Source organism: Thunnus albacares, chromosome 1 (genome assembly GCF_914725855.1).
Source record: "Thunnus albacares chromosome 1, fThuAlb1.1, whole genome shotgun sequence".
Taxonomy (NCBI): domain Eukaryota; kingdom Metazoa; phylum Chordata; class Actinopteri; order Scombriformes; family Scombridae; genus Thunnus; species Thunnus albacares.
This window is the reverse complement of record NC_058106.1, coordinates 18,417,640-18,440,160: the sequence shown is the minus strand read 5'-3', so window position 1 is coordinate 18,440,160 and position 22,521 is coordinate 18,417,640. Positions and strand designations below refer to the sequence as shown.

Genomic DNA, 22,521 nt, shown 5'->3' with positions numbered 1-22,521 from the left:
GTGATATACAATATGTCAGTATGATGGGGGCTGACTGAGGGGTGTACCATTTCATCTTTTACAGCACATGAAACATCCTCAACATGTTTCTAAAAATCATACAGCCTGAAAGAAATACATCAAGCAAAATAATGACGCCCATAAAAGCAGGTGGCTTAGGTAGTCACAGAAATCAAAACCTGAAACAGTTCTATTTTTCAGAAATATAACCAAGACAGATTGAGACAGAACATCCAGGAGTGATTTTATGTATAGCTAGCTCTTCCTCTTTTCTTTTTATTGTTTTGTCAGAATCCACCAAAGATGATGTAAAGTGCTTCTGGGTGCACAGAAGACAGCTGAACAGTGTTGTTTTCTTTATATGTTTTTGTTCTTACCTTTCCCTGCTTAATGCAAAATAGCAATGCAACATGTAAAAAAAAAAAATCACAGAGTGAAAAGAGAGCCAAACAGAAAACAGCAGGTCTCTCTCCTTTGGTTTGGGGGTGATGAGTGGATGTTGCCATGGTTGCACAGCTCTGTCCTAATCAACGCAACTCAAGCCTCACCGCCCTCCTGTGAAACCAAATCTATTTTCCATCCCGAGGATATGACGTTCAAGCTGAGGGGCCACTAAATGCTAGAGGAGCAGAAGCCCCGTGACTGCTCTGTGCCACGTGTCAGAGTCCCAAAGGAAACGGACAGGTACATGAAAAAAGATCAACAATGTGATGGGCTGGTTCACTGCTTTTTGCCCAGTGCATGTTGAGAAAAGGTTCCAGCTTTGAGTGCGGTCAGCACTTAACAGGAATAAGTAGACAGAAAAAAAACAATACCACAAAGCACCTTGTCAGTACCTGCACACATACAGCACCAGTCAAAAGTTTGGACACACCTTATAGGAAGGCGTGTCCAAATTTTTGACTGGTACTATATACTTTTAGACAAATTGTATCATGAAATATTGGTAGAAAAGTTAAACAAACAGACTAAAACTGCACACATCATATACACTTGCCTGATGCCGCTCAGCTGCACCTAAACAGGCAGTGATTCATCCAAAATCAACTGACGTTTTGTGAAAATGCTAAACACATAAGATACTGAATACCACCATATGTATCAAAAGTAATTACATCTGGTACATGTATGATTGTTTGAAAATACTAATAAAAATGATTTTAAAAATTACTGTAAATTGCATTTTAATTCAATGTATTCATTTTTCAACATGTTAGCTTACTTTGAAATTGAACCTATACATGCCAATTATCAGGTTTATTATGGACTTTTCCCTGACATTCATGATATTTAAGATATAAACAAACATACATACATAACATCTGTATACTTTAACCATCTATTTAATACAGTCAATCTGCTTCCAATCTTTTACAGTGCAGCAATCAACTATATACCATATCTTTGAACATATACTGAACATGTTTTTCCTCAGTAACAAGACCAAAGAGTCATATCAGGGCAGCTGACTGATACTATTGTGCTGCTCAAAGGTTGAAAATGAACGAGTATGAGTGATATATGAGTTGTCTACAGTATCACAGTGTTCAAAGGTTTCCACCCTCATGTGTTAGCGGTGAGAGACACCTTCAGAAGCAGCAGAGGGGAAGAAAGATCTTCAAAGAGTTTCTGCACCTGCTAGCAGTGTTGTCAGACCTTCTTTTCAAAACATTCCCCAATTCACGGCTGTCTTCTTTATCACTGTATATCATGGAATTTTAGACAAGCTCATTAGGTTGGATATAGTCAAGTCAATCAACATGGTTTTAATGATTTTTTTTCATGGATTTAGGCAGACACAACGCAACATGTAAGTTTTGGTTTTGGTGAGGGCTCTACAGAACAAGGCTTAATTGAGAATAATAAACTCTGCATAGGCTGCTGTATTGTCTTTAATGGAAAACATCACTAACAAACCCCGATGCACAATGCTGAGTACAGCAGTAACAGCAGGCCCAGCACGAGCTCACCACTGTGCCAAGTATAACTCGCCCACACTGCAGGTATGTTATTCAGCAACAATCACAAAATAAAACCCAAACAGGCTGATCAACGGTAAAATTTGATTGCCCTTTTTATAGCTCTTTTGTGGATAGGCTTTGACCAATGAAAACAAGTCTTTCCCTGGTCACTAAGTTCAACAGCATGCTTCTTCATCTCAAACAGCTGCCTCCATTCTTCCATCCACCTCTTCTTTTCCTCCCTCTATGTTTGTCCGTCTCTCTTTCACAAAGAGGCTGAGGCACGAGGCAATGTTATGTTAGTAGAACCAACACAAACATGATGCGTGGTTGGATTCCAAAACATACAGGGCACATGTGCGCTAAATGGTTCACCTAGAGGTTCGGAAGAAATTGACTCCTTCCTGTGAACATCTACCATGCTGATGTCTTTTGAAAGGTTATAGGGCATGGCCAAACATTCAAACACAGTTCCTTGATTTAGGTTGTATTTTTTATGTCTTTTGTTATTTAAAGTTCCATTGTGAATATTTACTATTTTTTGAAGTTAAATGCTTCTGCTGAGTTCTACAGTGTCCCCAGTTGCTTTTGAGGAAAAGACTAATGGCTCTATTGGCTAACATTTAATTAAAATATGTAAATAAGATGCACACTGTTCCGTCGACTCCTGTGGCTTCACCTCTCAAATCCAGACAATGCATCAACAACACAAACCAAGATGTCTTGTAGATGCAACTTTTAAATTCACTATGAGATAGCCAGAGCCACCCAGCCGCCTGGAGTCAGGAAAAACCTGGAGTCACAACAGTCCCTTAAGCTGCAGTAGGTATGCATGTAGTATATCGTCACAGTTTACTGGATTGTCATGACATAAAAGAAGCTTATGTAACCAGCTACCATCTACCTTAGTTTTAACTGAAAGTAACCTTTTTTGCACATTGTAATATCTCAATTTTCAGGATGTAAACCTTTTACATCATGCAAAGGCAAACATTTGAATTCATCAAATGAATTCCAAGTATCGCCCAGCCCTAGCTGGAAGCAAACTACTTCCAGTATTTATGCTAAGCTAAGCTAAATACACCCCACACCTATTTCTAAACTTTACTATGTACTGCACAGAGATGGGATTGATATTGATCTTTAGCTCTGTTGGTAAGACAGAAAACAAGCATATTTTCCCAAAATGTCAGTGTTCCTTGGATATGTAGGTCTTGCGACCATTATTTCGTCAGTTTTATTTTTATCTCACTTACTGAAAATAAAAACCTGTGCAGACACATGAGTCTTATTCTTTGCAAGCCACGGCAGAGCAGAGAAATTATCTCCATCTGTATTTCTTATTCATGGCCATTATCTCACACTCCAGAAATAGTTCTCTGATCCTCCCTGCTCTGTCCTCACAGGGAGGGACGAAGTGCAAAGTGGCACCCAACCAGAGAACAGCAAATAAGGGTGGCTACACATAGGGAAGAGGGGTCATTGTCATTGCATGCTTACACAGGCCTTTCAGTAAGCTTGTTCTGTTAAATAAACTCATTTTGGCTACACTGCAGTTGGCATAAGCTCAGCCACAAAGGCAAACTGACAACATGGTGACTCCATGATGGAAGAATGGAGCCTTACTGTGCATCTCTTCCAGGAACAGTAATTCCACAAACTCTCAGAGCATTCTGCATTATTCAGTGGAACACAGAGGCAGTGTAGCCAAGGCAGAGGTAGCACTTGCACCCTGACCCTAGACCTTAGATTAAGGATACAAGGCTTTAGACACGTTTTACAGATGTAATCCATTCACTGAGCTGACATGGAGCCAGTTTTAAAGAAAGCTTTTTTCCCCTAGATCAGGTGGACTGGGCTTAATCTCTACAGCTTTTTTCTGTTTCAAAATATTTTGAATTCAGCTACAATCACTGCATCTGTACAACATAACAACAACCCTTGCCTGAGGGTAATTATAACACACATGGGGTGGTTTTAGAAATAAAAAAAACAAATACAATACTTGTATACCTATAGGGAAATTCCCAGACAGATGTCATAAATGATTTAAAGGTATCAGGTTAAAGTAATTTTATGAAAGGGAATATATTTTGCTGACGATACAAGAACAAAGCTACATACAGCTACTCTAACAACTAAGCAGCTTATTAGGCAAGCAAAATCTCTGTTGACCCTTATATTTACCAGAATACACTGTAAACCAAACAAGTCTCTGGCCTTCATAACAAGGCCTTTGCTTGTAGTTGCCAGATGCATGGCCTTAGTCATGAAGGATGCCATTTTCAAGGTGACGTCTCATGAGTACTCCTTGGACATTTCACCCCTAAGCCATTAATTTATGAAAAGAACAACAAAGGCCCACAGACTTTCTGGAATTCAAAGCTGATCTTTGAATTTAAAGCACTTTCTGCAGTTTTCATTTCCTCTGTCATTATGTTTAAACTGTTTGTTAAGCTACCAACTCAGACAGGCACGCCAGAAAGGCAAGTACTATGAAATAGTAGTAACAAAGCACACTATGTTCTGAACTGCAGCTGCCCGCTATGATTTAAAGATCTGAAGTTTGCAAGCATTTAAGCCAGATCATAAAATATATTCCTTAACTACTCTGGTAAATACAGCAGCCGTTGTTATTCACACGAGTAACGACATGATATTGTATTAAAAGTTATGTGACCATAACACCAAAAAAGTCATTTGTTGGTGGAAAAATGAACCAGTTTTGTCAGAGCATCTTGGTGCTGGGCATGTGACACCGACTGGCAATTAATATTTGTATATAAGAAACAAAGAGTTGGATTGAGTTGATCAGAAATGAGCCTGCAGCATGTGGGCACAAGTTTGATAAGATATTTTAGTAAACTTTAAGAGGGTTACTTCCTTTTCATATCCAAGTAGTGAAGTAAATACTAATTTGACATAGCATCAAAGTAGACTGAGAGCCAAATGATAATATCATGTTAATAAAAACTAGCCTCAATGCATAGTCTAGGTGGTTGCTAACTGACAGATAGTAAACAAATGTAAGCTACTTTGGCCATATATAGTAAATACCCAGAAAAACTCATTACCCACTAACCCAGACATGGAAACAGTTCATAAAAAGGGGAAACGCTTGTGTGTTCACAGGTTCCCACATACACAAAACATTTTTTAAGACTGTCTGGGAGATTACTTGCTCGTTCTGTAGAAATGCCAGACCTACTTTTCAGGGAAATGTTAATCCACTAGTACATGAGTGGACGGGAGAATGAACCACAGCTCATGGTTTACATAGATATACTGGTCCACAGTGGACGATCTGGAGTATACCTTTGGATCCCATCTATGCTGAATTGTTCCATTGCGAAGCAGGGTTCAAAATTAACTTTTTAGCTCATCTGCCAAAGGCAGTTAAACTGAGAAAATTTACTGGCAAAAATATTTTTACCAGCCATAAAACTGCATCATGCATTATTTGACTAAAAATAATTTTTTTTTTTTAGTATGCAAAACTCTCTCACTTTAGCATCACTTAAAAGAGACAATGAATAGATAACATTGGATTTACAACTTTTATTCTGAGCTTTTTCAAGATTTCCACTTTCCTTGATGTTTTCAAGTTTCGTTATTGTTGTGCCTATGACAAATTAATTGTTTCTTTGTTTGTCTTTTGTTGGTGTCAAACACTGCAGGACATACTGTGGTTTTGAGCTTCGTATTTTAGCCAGGAATTCAGGGCTTTTCTCTTCGTCTTTCTCTTCATCTTCATGTTTTCTTTTTGGTGGGAATGTGTTGCCACATCTCTAACAACGTGTAACACAGAAGTTTCTTGTGGCAAAAACATAAACAGACATTGTGTAGACAGCGCGAAATAGAAGTAAGCCGCTTTGATTTGATTTGCTCACATCACAATAGGTACAGTGGACAGTGAGGGTCACATCAGTCTCAGCCGGTCTAAGCCATCTAAGCACAAAAAAATGCTTAGATGGCTCAGACCAAGCATAAGACCAATGCTTCATGTGTTTTTCAATGAAAACACATGAACATGATTTTTTAAGGACAAGGTCCTGGCAGAGAATGGCATTTCTTCTTGTTGGTATGGTAATCGACAGGAAAATACCTATTAATGCTCACTAAGAAAAAACCTGATTTGAACATTTGCAAAAAGACAAGCATTAAACCAGATGCTTAATAAAAGGAAATTAAGATTAAGGTTTAGATTTCATTTGAAGATATAAACTGTATAAAAATGACCACATCTAGAAAATTGAGCTCAGAGACCTCCAACTAAGCTGACTGTGCAAACCAGGATGGCAGATTACCAAGGGCCACTGGCCAAATGCTTGTAAATTTTGGAAGTGGCTGGTCCATCTGTCAAACATAATGGCTTGAGTGACTGACTGAATTGAGGTATCCAACAGCCACTATGGATTACTGGCCAATGAATATTTAGAGCTGCATACATAACCAAACAAACACAAACGGACATAGAAAAATCAAAACAGCTGACGTTAGAGCTGGTTGACCTTGAATGAATGAAGTGAGAGCTCTCTAGTATTTCAAGCTGTCCCTATTTCATTCTGGCTGCCTATGTGCTTCACCATCTATAGAAGTCAAAGCACACTGGCCAGCGTCCCATGAGCTATTTTAAGCAACCCTTCACTCTCAGCCTCAGCAACGCTGTTCCTTCAAAGTATGCTTTGCACACTCCTGTCTGTGAGGGGGAACAAAGTACAGAGATGCACATTTTTTGATGAAGCAGGCACAGTTTTGATGAGGGGTTTTTTTAATCAAAAGAACTGTGTCTTGACGCAAGAATCACATCAAAAACAAACCAAAATGTTCAGTTATAACATTACGTAATTCAGTATTAGCCCATGAACATGCGAGGAACAGTAGACATACAACTTTTACTCCATTCCTGACACAATTCAAATGAATACTGCTGCAAATGAATTGTACCCAGACAAGCCCCTATTGTCATTCTGCATTCCTCTCTCAAGTCAGCAACAGTAGTGATGTATATTGTATCAAAATACAGCAGCACAACGGCATGTACGCTAGTCACCAAAGTTTGACAGCTGACAAACAGTTGAAGCAGCTGCACCGTTCACTTCCTCCCCCTCAAAAGTACAACAAAGCACGACAGTTCTATTTTGAGCAACTTCCTAAAACAAAGTGCATTCGCAACAATACAATATTCACAGAAAAGCTTGATGAAGGCGTGGGATGAAAAGAGAATTGTCATTGACAAGTGTTTTTCCACCGTTCCCACATCACTACAGTCAAGGAATGGGTCAAACCAAGTGTAGTCTTCTTTAATCAGAGAACAATCTACAGTTAATGCAAATCGAGACAGACATCAAATCATCTATTTGCATTGACAGTATTTTAATTCCCTGCGGAGCAAACCGCTTCACTGGTTCAGTGTGCAGACAGTGAGAAATATTCAAATGCCATGTAAATGCCTTTCACTAAAACAGATAGCGCTGTCCTAAATGTGGGTCATGGATCCTGCTCTATTCTTCCCAGCCTCAGAACCCAAGTCTCAAGACAAAAAAACCAGAGACAATGTGTTTCACAAAATCAACTGACTTCAGCATTTGAGTAGATCTCCACTTGGTCACATATTCCTAACATATCATGCCAAACAACTGTAAGCAACTGTGCTCAGAAAAACGTAATCTGCTTGTGTTTGCATAGGACAGGGACAGCACAGAACATGTTGAAGGTTCATGGTTCACACAAACTTAGCAGTTACCTATCTATTATGTCCTGGCTGTTTTCCTTCTATTGATCAAAAATAGGTACATTACTGTTTTCTGATCTTCTCATGTTTGAGATGCTCTGTCTGAGCAATAACTATTCCTGAAATTATCCAAGTCTGGATCTAATTTCTTTTCAAATCTTCTTGTGATTCAGATTGCATTATTAAGCAAGCCAAAACCCCTTTTCATTTGCTCAAGCGCTGTATAAATTGAGTTCATAATATTGTTTGACATTTTCTGAGTTACACAGCAGCATTAAATGTGTTATACAGCAAAATCAAACAGGATACATGCCAAAACTAGAATGGCAGGATGTCTCCTTGTAGGAGCCACAAGAGCATGACTCAAACCAGCTGCAATTTCACTGACATAGTCTGAGGGTGGAGTATTGAAATCAAGAGGAAGAGGGTGATACCACTTTTACCAGAAATATTTAAAAAAAAAAAAAAAAAAAAAAAAAGAAATCTCTGGTGATGACACCATGACATGTTCTTGACTTGTTATATCAAGATGACCACATGGAAATGATCACATCACATTACATGGAAATTAAACTGACTCGAGGGTGTAAAACTTGTCATGGGGCATAGCGAGGTATGAGAGTGGAGGAGGATAAAAAAAAAAAAAAAATTAACAAAAAAATCCCTTTGCTACTGGTGCAAGGGGAGAGTCACTGGCATGGTAAAGAGAAAACAAGGGGACCTCCCTCTCATGGCAAACATTGCCTGCTAGTATGGACCAGTGCCACAAGCGTGAGTCAGACATCCTAGTGTCGCCAGTAGCGTCGTTTCTCCAAAACAACGCACTAAAACTTCAAAAGACAAACATGTCTGTCTTGCTTGCCAGAAATCTTTATGATTATCTGATATCTGACAGCTGTTCTATTGCACTGTGTATTTATTATTTATGCATTGCATCTGTTTGGGCTACATTTCAAAGAATATCAAGGCAATACTCATTTGCCTTGGGTGCCCCAGAACATTAACCAAACAAGATTGACTTGTATTTTGTTTTGCATTTCCGTTGTTTATTTAATCATTCTGTGGTCAGTTTTTAAACCTGTTATGTCCATTTCTACTGTGCCGACTGTTTGGGTTAAGACACATTGAGCAACACATATACAACCACCCAAAACAAATGCATGTGTTGTATACTCACCACAGTAATAAAAATAATAGTAAACAATATCCTAACATTCTATTTCCATGACATTCGACAGAGCTCACAGCTATGCACATAATCACTTACTTGCATGTGGAAATGAATAAAAATACAGACTTGAACTGGAAAATGAAAGTGGAGCACGAAACATTAGTGTAAACAGGTGCATTCGTTAAAAAGGAACCTCATATGTCACCTCATATGGCTGGCTGAAATGCAGCCAGTGCAGACTGTGTTATTTAGACAGATGCTAGATTTGGGTGAATATGCCCTTTTTCCATTAGTTCAACGTGGCACACTTCAGCTGTGGAGTGGCATGATAGACAATGACATGTATTTCCACTGTGTCCTCACAGATGCAGGTCACTAGCAGAGGGACAGAACAATTCCGGGATCCTAACTGTATGTACGTACGTTATGCAAATATTGAACGTTGCAAGTTCATGACTTGTGCTTAGGAAAGTCCAAGGAGGGTATAATGATGTAGCTGATATGATAAGACTTGGGTGAATCACTACTTCTGATGAACTGAGTGTACAACAGCTGCCAATTCAAGTTTTAATGTTTAACCATGAGTCATGTCACTTACTCACCTAGCATATTTTTGAGATCAAAATCCTAGTTGCTAGAATTAACAATGTTTAGCTCTGAGTGGCTAAAAAGCACACAAAGGTTGACTAGTTTAAAGTCAATTGAAACATGGAAATCATGGCTTTATTTGGTGAAACCAGGTGGACAGCTTTTAGTCATAGCACTATAACTTAATCATGTCACCATGTATGGAAGCAGAAAGCAGTTTTACAACTTCCTCACAATTGTGTTTGTACAATCTGACACTCGCCCCCATTTCACGCAGTGATTGGCCAGTTGGGTCTGAACTTCTCTCCTAAGCTCTCTTTACACTACTACTATATATCTATCACATTTCTTGCAACACTATAAATGCCTTCCAGGAGAGTGTCTGAAACTGTCTGATAGTGTCTAAACAATATCCCATCTCACCCCTCTCTATGATAGCCACCTGTTCACCCCACCTTTGAATGTGGTTGCTCAGAGCAGTTATAAACACTTTTGATCTCCGACATGGTCAGATAACGAACTAGTTCTTTTCTAGTATAACAGCCCTTACGCAACAACTGATACCATTTCAGGGTTGTTTCACTTATCAAACCAAATAACTCAGTCATTACTTTATGCCAAAGGCAATTTTCCCACTGGTTTTCTTATTACAGTCAAAAATACTTAGTGTTCTTCTAACATAAACATTTGATAGTGTATCCGCTGCCATGTCACACCCCAGAGCCTGTAACAGCATACTCATGTTAGGTCTGGATTTCAGTAATTTCTCTACCAAACTTTCTTGATGTAATCTTAACTGCCCACACAATGTACTACTGGCAGTCTTCAAATATTTGTCTATTCGTTTCTTTCTACCATAATATAATCTCTATAAATCCTTTGAACTCACAAGGCCAATGCTGCTTCACCCTGAATGCAAACAATACCAGAAATGTTCACAAAGTCAATCAAACATTTATTCTTTCTTATTGTTTTTAAGTATTTTACCAGAACACAGTTTTCTTTCCCAGTTAGTAGGGACATGAAAATTCAGTCTGTCGTCTGCTCGTAAACACTGCAGGGTCACATTTTTTTCAGAGTCAGTGGTATGTGGCCTCAAAGTAGGCAGGATGTTGTGCAGTATGGGAGACATTTCCTTGTTTTGCTAAAGGAAGTACATTTTTAACCTGACTATGACAGTCTGGACACCAACAGACACGGAAACTAGTTTTAAATGCACCAAACTGAAATCTGCTTTGTTAAAAACTGTCAAAAATATGTTTTGTTCTCACCTGTAGTACCGAGACTGGAGGTACGTGGAGCACACTGCTTTGGACACATGGCTGGCTGAGCCAAAGTCTATCACCTTCACCCTGTAGGGTTGCCTCACTGGGTCCACCAGCATAATGTTCTCCGGTTTGAGGTCTGCATGAATCAGACCCATGCTCTTCAGCTTTTTCAGAGCTGTGGCTACCTGCTGTAGCACAGGTCTGATCACTTTCAGGGGCAGCGGGCTGAACTTATTCTGCTTCAGGAAATCATACAGGTTCTGCTCAAGCATCTCAAACACCAGGCAGGTGTGGCTGCGGTGCTGGAAGCATTCAAAGGCTCGCACCAGGTTGTGCTCATCTGCATTCTCCCCACTCAGACGAGCAAGGATGCCGACTTCGATTTGACCCTGCCGTGCATATGAAGGGTGGTTCTTCAGGATCTTCACAGCCACTACCTCACCTGTGCCTCTCTTCCAGCACTTTACAACCTGGCCAAATGTGCCACGTCCCAAGAAATCCAGCACTTCATAAGTATTCTTCATGGAACACAGGACTTCATGCTGTACTACCTGATAGTCCCCATCCCCTCCTCCCGTCCCCCCTGCTGCACCTACACCCACAGGCCCTGCACCCTGTTTGGAGGGGCCTCCTCCAGCCCCCACGGCCGCAGGTGCAGTCACGGCTGCGTTCCCCACATTCGTCGTTTGCAACATGGCAGGCAACATTGACAGTTCCTCCACAATCTGCATGGTGCTCCCTCGATTATCCAGCTCCTCACTTTTACGTTTCAGCCCACATCGCTGAGAGCTGTCAGCTGAGTTCAAACCTCCACAGTTCTCTTCTCTGTCACCCTCCTCCTCTCCACCTCCCTCACCTCCTCCACTGCAGCCCTCTCCCCTTCCCCCTCCTCCTGCCCCTGTTGCTCCACTGCTGCCCCCACTTGCTTTGTCTGTCTGCTGCTGCTCCTTGCCCTGCAAGTGGACAACCCCTGCGTCCTGCCGCTGCTGGGCCGCAGCTGGGCCTGGTCCTCCTCCTCCTCCTCCTCCTCCTCCTCCTCCTCCTCCTCCTCCTCCTCTTTTACCGGGCTGTTGTCTCTGTACGCCACGCACCACCACCGTCTGCACCGCGTACTCTTGTCCTCCACGCACTTTCACGCCCACTGCCAAGTCTCGGTTCACAAACGAGTGGGCTTGTTTCGTTGGGTGCACAATGCCAAGGGTTCTGCTGTTCAGATAAGTCCGCGGGTGTGCCCTCTCATGGTACACACAGCTGCTGGGCTCAACTTTGAGTTTCTTCACACTGCTAAAGGCACTTGTCTGGGTTTGATAAATGTGTGGTGGGTAGACCAAGACTTGTGAGGCCATACCTGCAGAGACAGACAATGAAGCAAAAGTTGGTCATTTTGTTTGGTTACTCAACAGACACAAATTAGACTATTTCAGCATAGAATGGTTTCAAAACAATGCTAAAGAGCTGGAAAGTGTTATGCACGATACTCTAAACTTTACTGTTGTACAACCATATTGCGCAAAACAACAAACTGCCAAGCTGTTACATCAGCAGCTGAAAAAACCAAAACACAGCCCAGATCTCCCTGTGTTTATCTTCATGTCTTTCTTTGCTTAAGGTCAAGGGTCAAGGGTGAGTTTAAGTAAATTACTGTGGGACAAAAACAACTGACAAATACCAATAATCCAATTATGTTGATTTTAATACTTCTACTTGATGGCATCACAACTTGTAACATCTGTCCAACCAAAAGCAAACGTCAAATGGTTAAGAACAAAAAAACACAGCGGTGGAGTGCTTAAGAGAACCTTTCCATTCTGCCCTATCCACTGCAATCCCACCAACACCTCCACACTGTAGATGACTAACTTCTCAAAGGTTTGCCTGACCTTTTCCTGCCATTTCAGTGCATCCTACTGCAGGTCTCTAGGCAACCAACAGAGAGGGAGAGAGGATAAGAGACAGACAAAGAGAGAAAAATAAAGTCCCAAAGCATCATCAGACCCACGTGTCCAATTACCTAGGACGCATTTTATTCTTCTCCCTTTCCCACCCTCATTTTGTTCATGTGTGTCTGTGTTTGATGGTTGATAAAAACACCTGTGAGATCTTTCCGAAGTACTCTGAAACTCCATTACGTGTAACAGAGAAAGAGCAATGAACTACAATAACAAGCTTCATGATCCTGATCATCAACCATGTTCCACACTGGCACAGTGACATCAGACACTGTGTGCCATACTGGAGCCTGTGACCTATTTTCATTCTGGGGCACGTTCACTGAGATACAAGTAGCTCGTCCCCATTGGTTTCCACGCTTTAATCAACAGTTACAGAATCCTGTTTACCTACCCAAAAAGCAAATTAGATAAATCTTAACCAATGTTGTGAGTACTGTGTATAAACAATCCGGTCTTAATAGGACCACCATCGCTTTTAAAGCCTCATATCCCCAACTTGTTCAAAAAGAGCAGTTTCTATAAATCTTTCTAAAAGGACACTCAAGGGAGTCAGGTTTGGGCTGTCAGTGCCCCTGTAGAGTCCCCTAAAATAAATATCCATGATGGAGAAACACTTCTGTTGTGATAACACTAACGATGTGAGCCACCCCTTTGACTCTATTCTGAGCAGCAACATAAGGTCAGCCTATTCCCTTGACAGCTCTCTGTACAATCACACCCTCTGTTTGGTGGCACTGTTTACCATCTTCTCTGTTAGAGACAATTTAACAAATTACCCCAAGTGAGGCTAAAAAGGGCATCCATTTTGGTCGTGAATGAAAACAAAATTGGAAATGCGCCATTGTAAAATTAAAATGAGCCACACTGGCACGCCTACAAATAAGTGTTTTGGCTGCCCAGTCTGAAAGAGTACCGCAGTATCACAAAAGTTTTCTTTCTATAGCCCATAGTCCATACAGTGGAAAAGTATTTGTAATGGTGTTCACTAGACTGTAAGTTAACATGATTTAATTCTCAGGTTGGGCAGCACAGTGGCTCAGTGATTTGCACTATGGCCTCACAGGAGGAAAGTCCTGGGTTTGAAAGTTCCAGTTGGCTGGGGCTTTTCTGTGAGGATTTTGCATGTTCTTCATGTGCTAGTGTGGTTTTCCACAGTACAAAGACATGCAGGTTAGATAAATTGGAGACTCAAAATTTCCTGTAATTGTGTGAGTGAATATCTTGTCTGTCTTTGTCTGTCTTTATGTGTTTTATGTTGAATAGACAGTATCCTACCTCTCGGCCACTGTTTGCTGGGATTCTCTTAATTGCTGTTAGGGTATTTGCTAACACACCTATATTTATGATGTGTTGCCAGTAATTTATATAAAAGAGGCCTGTGACGGCCTCTATTATTCATGACAGCCATTATGCACAGAATATAGAAATTTCTATACTTTGGCACTCCTCAGTGGGAATATCAAAAAGGCCACTGTGGTACATAGCAATGTTGATTTATAAACTCAGTATGTTCCAAAATTATCTCTTTGCCAAGAACTTACTAAATACATTACTTCCTCCTTCACTTCATTTTTTGCAGTGACTCTGTGTCACCAATGGAATCAATAGTAACTGCTGTTTAAACCTCAGATACAATGTTAATATAAATGATGGTCACCAAATAAAATGTTTGACTTTTTAGAGACATTTTTAATACCACATGAAATGCTATTCAATACCCTTTTCACAGTCATACCAGTCAAAGAATGACTGAAGACCAGCAGGGATGATTATGTATTAAGAACATGAATTTATAGCCATTTAAATCAGATTTTTGTCAGTACATCCCAGTTGTATAACAATAATTACGTGTTATGTAATTAATCAATTAAATGATATATTTATAGAATAATTGTCATGGGCAGACCACACCACCATCTAACCGGACCAAAGTTACATTTGTCGGTATGTTTACATGCTCTTTAATGTACTGCAGCTGAGCAGCTAATTAGCTATCTAGCCTGCAAACCGATTAAACATTTTACTTTTCCCTGGTGAATGTCTGGTTCAACAAGCTAAGGTTCAGAAGAAAGACACGTGCTCACTTTTATAAGTTAAATAATAAGTATGCTTTTGCAGGGAAGCTAATGTGGGTTGTTGTTGTTGTGTAGCAGGATGCTGTCTGTTGGTCGTCTGCTCTGCTTCTTACAGAAAGCTGCCTTATGTAAGGATTTGATTGGCTGTCTCCATCAACGTAGACGGACTGACGCAAAACTAGGGGGAAACAAAATAAAATCTTTTCCATTTTGGTTCCTGATTCTTTTCTCAAAGAACACAAGACAAGGGAATTACAGAGCAGAGATTCATGCTGTTGATTTCTGCAATTTAATTTCAGTATGACTTTAACAAAAGGTCCCTAGTAAGGCAGCACCCAGGAGGTCAAAGGTACATGAGACACAGGCCAACTGTATGACACTCCAAGTGCAGATTCTGCAGACGGAGCTCAGTGTAGGGACGCATACTGTCCATCACTGTATAAGCCAATTACATCCCAATCAAGTGCTCGCCTCATTTGTAGATTAATGAACTCTTATACAGTATATGTTTCAAACTAGGGATGTCAATGGTTAACTGTTAATCGGTTAACCACCAAGAATATTTTTGACCAGTTACGCAGGTTGGTCTATAGGTTAATTTGCATATGCACTCCGCTAACAGCTTGACAATTACGTGTTCACAACATCAGATATTCTTTTTGAATGGATAAAGTACTGGTGTAAAACTGACTTCTACACGGAGTGTTGCATTATGGGTTGTTTGTAGCATTAATATTGCTAGGCTAGCGTGTGTCTAAAGTCTTTATAGTGAGTATGTTAATGTCATTCAGCACTAAAAGTGTTTTGTTAGTCCAGTTTAACCTGCAGGAGTTTCTGAAGGTTTGTGTAACATGTTTTTCTGCCACAGAGGAAATAATTCATGACGAGTGAAAACAAGCCCAAAGCGTCTTCCGTCATCTCTACTGCAGAAATGGAATATGTCAAGCTGTCAAATACCACTGTCACAGATGATAAAGAGCTCAAAAAGACAACCAACCAGTCTTATAAATGCTAACTGCCAGAGAAAATAGTTTTTGACTGCTTCAAAGAGCCTGGTAAGAGAGTGTGTGGGTATGTAATTATACTATGATGTAAGTTATATTCAAAAAGTAACATTATTTTTCCAAAAACAGCTGTTAGAAAAGAGGGGGGGATCATCTTATAATCAGGGTCACATTGGTATTATTATTTGTATTCATACCTCGAGCCCGAGCATGTTATGCCATAGAGAGCTACTGTGATTAACTTTGAGGAGAAGAAGGATGAGCTAGAAGTCAAGCTAGCTCTGCCCACCGGCTGCTGGACAGCTCTCACAAACGAAAGCTACTTTTCTTTTCTTTAAAATTAACCGGTTAGTTACCAGTTTAAGCAAAAGCAAAAGCAAAATTAACCGAAACTGACATCCCCATCTCAAACCTACCGTTTCTCATAGATTTTTTAATTCTAGACTATACAAAGAAGTGGACTACATTATAATAAATCACTAGGGTCTTACTGGAGAGAAAACTAATGTGTTTTATTAACATATTAACAATGCAGATGTTAACATACAAATACTCTCGTATCCTCTCAAAAATGAGAGGATACGAGGACTATGGCCATTCTACATGGAGACCACATAAACTGTGTTGCACTATTTTTATGTAGGCCTATGCATTTGCAAATACAGATTGTTGATGTTGAAGAAAACATGGAGCAAGTTGAAGAACAGTTCAATAATCTTAGATTTTTTTGTGATTAACACAGTCAAGCTCAATATAGCAAAGCCAAGTTTTTTTTCATGACTTAGAAATGAAATACTGAGATTTTCTTCTCACTGTCTGTGGAATGGAGATGTTAATTGGCTGAGAGATGTAGAGCGTGCCGTCTGGTCCCTAGACAGAGAGAGCCTGCGCTTGGACCACTCTTGCCAACTGAGCAATCGAGATGTCTAGATTTTAATACCAGCTTAGACCAGCTTACGCTCAAATTCAATTTAAAACAAAACTCAGCTTGGGCATCAGTTAATTTCCCTGGTCACACAAATACAATCACTAAATGGTCAGGAGAAGTCTGATGTCCAAAGATGTGAAGTAGAGAGCCTTTATTGTTGCAAAAGAATGGCAGCTGCTGCTATTATTACCATCTGAAGCCAGATACCTCTTTGGTCTGCTGTGACTCTCCTCCTGTGGCATCACATTACATCCTTCAAAGCTTTAGAACCTTTTCAGCAACCTTGAGCTGTTAAGTAATTGCTCACAGTTGCTCTTTTGACCCTGGCCTACTCAAAATTAAATTGAGAAGAAAATAAACACTGGACACCTGTCCACAATGAACAAATGGTACTGATTGAGAAAACAAAAGTGCTGAAGACACAGAAATAACAGTAATAGGTGAGAGAATGAACAGCTGATGACAGTTACACCACGTTTAAGGTCTAATGGATTGCCAACGTGTGTGTGTGTGTGTGTGTGTGTGTGTGTGTGTGTGTGTGTGTGTGTGTGTGTGTGTGTGTGTGTGTGTGTGTCTTGGGGGGGTGTTGGGTAATACAATCTACAGTCAAATGCTGTATTTACATTTAAAAGTAATGTAAATTTTAAATAAATTTCCAAAAAGTTGACAATATAGGCTAGTATAATTGCGTTGCATTTCAAAACCATTTTGGTTCTCTCCTTAAGTTGACTAGCAGCATTTATCTTGATCAACGTGTACAATAGATTATGTGCAATATCGTGATATTAGGTCATCCATTTTGCTAGCCAATAAAAGCAAATAAACAAACAAACAGTATTTCTATGTTTTTTATATGCTTTTTAGTGTGTCTAAAGGTTGCAATATGCCTCAAACATAGTATCATACTGTTCTTTTTCACAGTTGAAAGAACAAATTTGTGTTGGCTACTCGTGATCCTAATTGTATTCACCTAACATGACCCAGAACATGTCTGGTTATTCATTAAATAGAGCAATGAGGTCCTCTTGGCTACAGCCAAGTTCAGATGAGGATGCCAAATGCAGAATATAATGGTGGACATGAAAGCACTCACTTTAGCCCTACTTCACCTCCTGCAGTTGGAGGAGTTTAGCTTCTAGCAGGAATTGCTGTGTTAACTCACGGTTCCACAACCTCACTAAACACTGTGGTGCTCTGCCTGTGTCTCGTGAATATGATCTTCTATGCTCATTAGATAAAAGGCCCTCTATTTTCTAGAGCATGTGACCACAGGGTATTTCGATTGTGAACTTATGACTATCATTTAGAGGTCTTCTTGTCGGATTAGCTCTTGTACACAGTCAACATACTGTACTGTTGGCTGTTATGCCGGTTGAAACATTACTGAATGCAGTTTACGAGCACAACAAAAGTGCCAGCTAGTCTACTTCACAATACGATTATATTTAGCACACAATATGAGCATTTGTGCTTCTAAAATGGCAAGTCATCTTCACATTATTGCATTTTCTAAATGCTGAAGATTGCTTTAACTAAAATATGTCCTGTATCTCTAACTCTTGGAAAGGACTGTTTGCAGCCATGCATTTGCCTGTACTGATGTTAGGAGATGTCTTGTAAATGAATGTCAACTAAATGTGTATGCACATGTTGCATTCACTCCATCATGGTGCACTCTTTATGCAATCTAGAGCACTGACTCATCAACTTGTGTACAAGCTGTAAATGTAAGATGACATTTACAAATCGACAACAAATAGTCAGCACAGATTTAAAAGATGGAGGCTTCATCACCCACAGTGCCGGTAACATCTATGAAATTCCTGCTTTTTGTCAACAAAATATGCCAGACATAAAATGTAAGCCAGACTTCTAGTGGAAAAACACAGAATTTCAGATGTCTGAAATGTAGCCCACATAAAAAAGTTTTACTCATAGGCAAATTTGACAATATACAATATGGGATTCAACACACATACACACCTATGAATCACTTGACTACCTACATCTGTGTTATTTTTTTTCCCCACAAAGAAAAAAAAAGTACAGCATTTACTTTCAAAAGCCTACAGCCTGTCGCCTCTATCAAACATGAATTAGCAGCTGTCACCAGTCACACACTGAAATACTACACGCTCTGACAAGTACTTATATCGATCAGCAAACCACTGCTCATAGAGCCTCAGACACAGCATGAAAACACAGTAACATAGTGGGTTGTTTTTACTTAAAACCAGATACTTCTTCCTCATCAGTTTCTGGACAAAAACATCCACTGTGTTATTAAAATCTAGGACTGACCAAATCACTGGATACACATGGGTAATTATGCACTGTGTGCTAGAACAGATGTTTACTTCCTGGGATAATGGACATTTTCCACCCATCACTTTTGCCATTCGTGCAGTTTACCACATAATAACATCTTCTTGTCAGAGGCTCTCCCCATAAGCTCTCATCTGTTCAGATCTGTTTTCTGCCTCGTGTCTCTACGCACACCTCAAGAAGACATCACTGGGAAACCAGTCTTTTTGTTGGCCACAATGCAATATAAGTAGTTTCCCCAAGTATGCCAGCTCATTGTGGCGTGACATCACATTCCCAACTCCTATTGCCACCCCACTCTGCACCTCCAGTAAACAAACAACAGCACCCACTAACACCAATAATTGTAGGGAAAACACTGTTTACACATTTATTTACTGGCCCATTGTGCTGACTTTCTTCAGCCATTATTGCTCTCACTATCATCCACAGCCCTGCTTTTGTGGCCTTGCTATTGATAAGCTGAGGAATGTGACACATGTACAGCAGACAGGAGAGTCTATGTGAGGGGGAATCACACAAACATAGCAGCATAATGCTGCACTGTACTCATAGTGTTGTCTGAAAAAAACTTAACAGTATTCACAGATAGAAACTGTTGACAGCTTTACTACCATGAACCGTTCACCATGCTGTGAAACTAGAATACCAACTCCATACTTATGGTAATGAATAAACTGGACCAAATCTGAGCTAACATTGATGATAGCTGATAGCCTCTTTGCTATTATTTGTATAATACTAAAGTGCCCAATTGCTGAAGAAATACAAGTAAAACAGCTGCAATCTTTGGTACAGTAACAAGAAGTTGAACCATTCAAAAAAAAAAAAAAAAAAAAAACAGTTACTGCATTATATTTTTGGACCAAACCAAGCAGCCACGTCTGCTGTATAGGCCAAACCACTCAAATCCTCCATTCAGTGTCTGCTGTGCCACGGGAATTTTTTGACTTAACATAAGAAAATATACAAACACCCACATTATGTTATTCCTTTGAGCCAAGGCAACAAGTGAAGAAATACAACTACCATACTGTTCACACATGAAGGAAGGGAAACTACATACCTCTTTGGTCTAAATACCACAGTGTGAGTCTTGAATTTCTCATTTTAGTTCCACCATTTTTTAAAACACAAGTTTATGTGGGACTAGGACCTTCAAGTGATGGTTCCCTGCCATATAAATAACTAGCAGAAGTTGCCTACATTTATATGGGCGACTTCTGTTTTGCTTGTGGGTGATGGTGGTGTCTAAACACTCATAAAGTAACTCAACTATTAACCCTGTACCTATTCTTAAACATGAAACCACCACCTTCAAGGCGATATATGCCCAACTATATGTTTACAGGAAAGTTGAGTATAATTAACTTGACATTAGAGCCAGTCTTGGATTCTTAACCTAAGATATATACATCTCGACTTTCACTGTGTATTCATATCTGCTAAGCTGGCTAGTATGAGACAGCAAGTAAGGAAAGGGGTACTCTTTCACATTTAAAATCTTATTCTGTATTTTTATTATGAAGACACATTTTTGCTGACTTGCTCTAGATATAAGTTGTGGTGCACAGCCCATATGAACAGAAAACATTATTACCAGCCACAGTGGCCAAAAACTGACGAAAATCAACGGGCACCCATATCATTAGCCAGCATTTAGCCGTAGGCCGCTGTTTAATTTTTCACCCTGAAAGAGACTTGCTGGGTATTAACTACGTAGTTTGGAGATACACCCACGATAAACACGTGTTAAAGAGCTGCCAAGGTCCCTTTTATTGGCTTTTTTACAATAGCGTTTAGACTTCACTAGGTTACAGATAAATAACAGGTGACATTACCCAACATAATGTTCAATTTCAGACTTGATAAGATCCAGAATGTGTTTTGCTGTAAGTTCAAAAGGTCTAGCGTGTTTTTTGCTAGCTATGAATATGGCTGCGCGCTATTCTCGGTTAACTGAGTGAGTTACGAAGCCAGCTAATATACTATCTGTTATATGAAGTACGTTAATACGGCACTCACAAGTTAAGTCACTCGCTCCATATATTCCATATAACTGCAGTGTGTTGGTGTTAATGTTTGATTATTCAAGCACGTTAACTCGAAGCAGCGTGTCAAAAACAAATCAACGGGTCGCTGTGACAACAGAAATAACAAACACCAGTGTCTAGTGCACTCACGTTAATCATTACCACCAACGTCACCGTCATGACAAGATCATAGAAACAATTCACCACTAGTAGATTAATTAGCTGCCCAAAGAGCTGACATGGCTGTGAAACGGCTGAAACATAATACAGACTCTCGCTAGCTAAGTTTGTGGCTAAGTTATGACTTTGTATTACGTCACAACTTAACTATGGTTTAAAAGGTTGAGTTAAACAAATATCACAATTTGACAGCCGAACCCCTCCACCACTTACCTTCACATAGAGTCAGTATAAGTATAATCCAGGGCTTCTCTGAACATGTTATGGACTTATAAATCCACACCATGCACAGTTCGCCTGCACTGCTGCCATCTTGTCCTAGACGACAGGAAGGGAGAGCTCGCTCTCGGTAACGCCACCATCTCCCACATTTTAAACATTAATTAAGTCCTGCATATGAGCGTCCACAAACACAGCGCCGAGTCCAGGTTGTAGCTACACTGTTCAAATCCGTATCCTTCCTCTTAGGGCAAAGTAGCCCATCTCTGAAAGGGTATCCGCTACCCAACCTTACACGTACAGCTCCGTGGCCCTGTCAGCCTCTAACATGTCCCTTTTCTCTAGCAGCAAATGCAAGCAAATGTTTGTTAGCTGACGGCATTGGCCAGACCAGAGTAATCGATCACAGATCTAAAAATCATCTCAATTCATCTGTATGGAATAAAATACAGCACAATGCAAAAGACTAGAAATTGGAGATATTATCTTCATGAGATAAATCTAACATTCATAACAACAAAAAACTGGTGAGGACTTTATGAGATGTGAAATTATAAAATAAATGAGGATTTAAACAGTAACAATCAGCAAGGGCTACAGTGGGCTATTTGACTTTTACTTGTCAATAAAATATCTTAAGATGTTTTGTATTTATATGTATATTTAGATGGCAGAGAAAATAAACACAATCACATCCTGTAGATAGTGTACTTAATGAACCAAACCTGAAAGCTCTGCACTAGAAAATGGAGCTGAGAAACTTTATTGTCAACAACAATGAGTGATGAGGGGAAAAAATAGCTTCTAGTGTAAAGTTTTAATACCTGATTGCATAAAGTTGTACAAAAAATTAATTAATAAAATCTTAAACGATGTCCAAAACATCAGGAGGGTGATTCAGTTGATCAGCCCCTTAAAATTATTTAATGTTTTAAATTGCAATCGTAGAACCCAATGAAGCCATTATATGTGTAACCAATAATAATTCTCTTTCTTTCCTCTTTTGTCAACAGTAAAGTCCTCTTTAGGAAGTTAGTGGGGGAGCTCAACCTGACATCTACTGCCCAGACAGTCAGGAGGCAC

The 22,521-nt window shown here is 39.8% G+C and overlaps 1 protein-coding gene across 2 annotated transcripts in view; it reads right to left on the bottom strand.

The window, feature by feature from the left end:
• The window catches only part of hipk3b (homeodomain interacting protein kinase 3b), a 38,962-nt gene extending 17,163 nt beyond the window's left edge, over nt 1–21,799 (bottom strand). The window contains exons 1-2 of one of the 2 annotated variants that reach the window (XM_044347435.1): nt 21,433–21,799; nt 10,726–12,070 (exon numbers count right to left, since the gene is read on the bottom strand). In XM_044347435.1, coding sequence (XP_044203370.1) covers nt 10,726–12,070; nt 21,433–21,505 — 1,418 coding nt within the window. In that variant the 5' untranslated portion in view covers nt 21,506–21,799. Of the gene's footprint in view, nt 1–10,725; nt 12,071–21,031; nt 21,137–21,432 lie in introns of those variants that run through there. The other variant, XM_044347443.1, reaches the window with a different exon arrangement.
• Nucleotides 21,800–22,521: the final 722 nt, after the last annotated feature.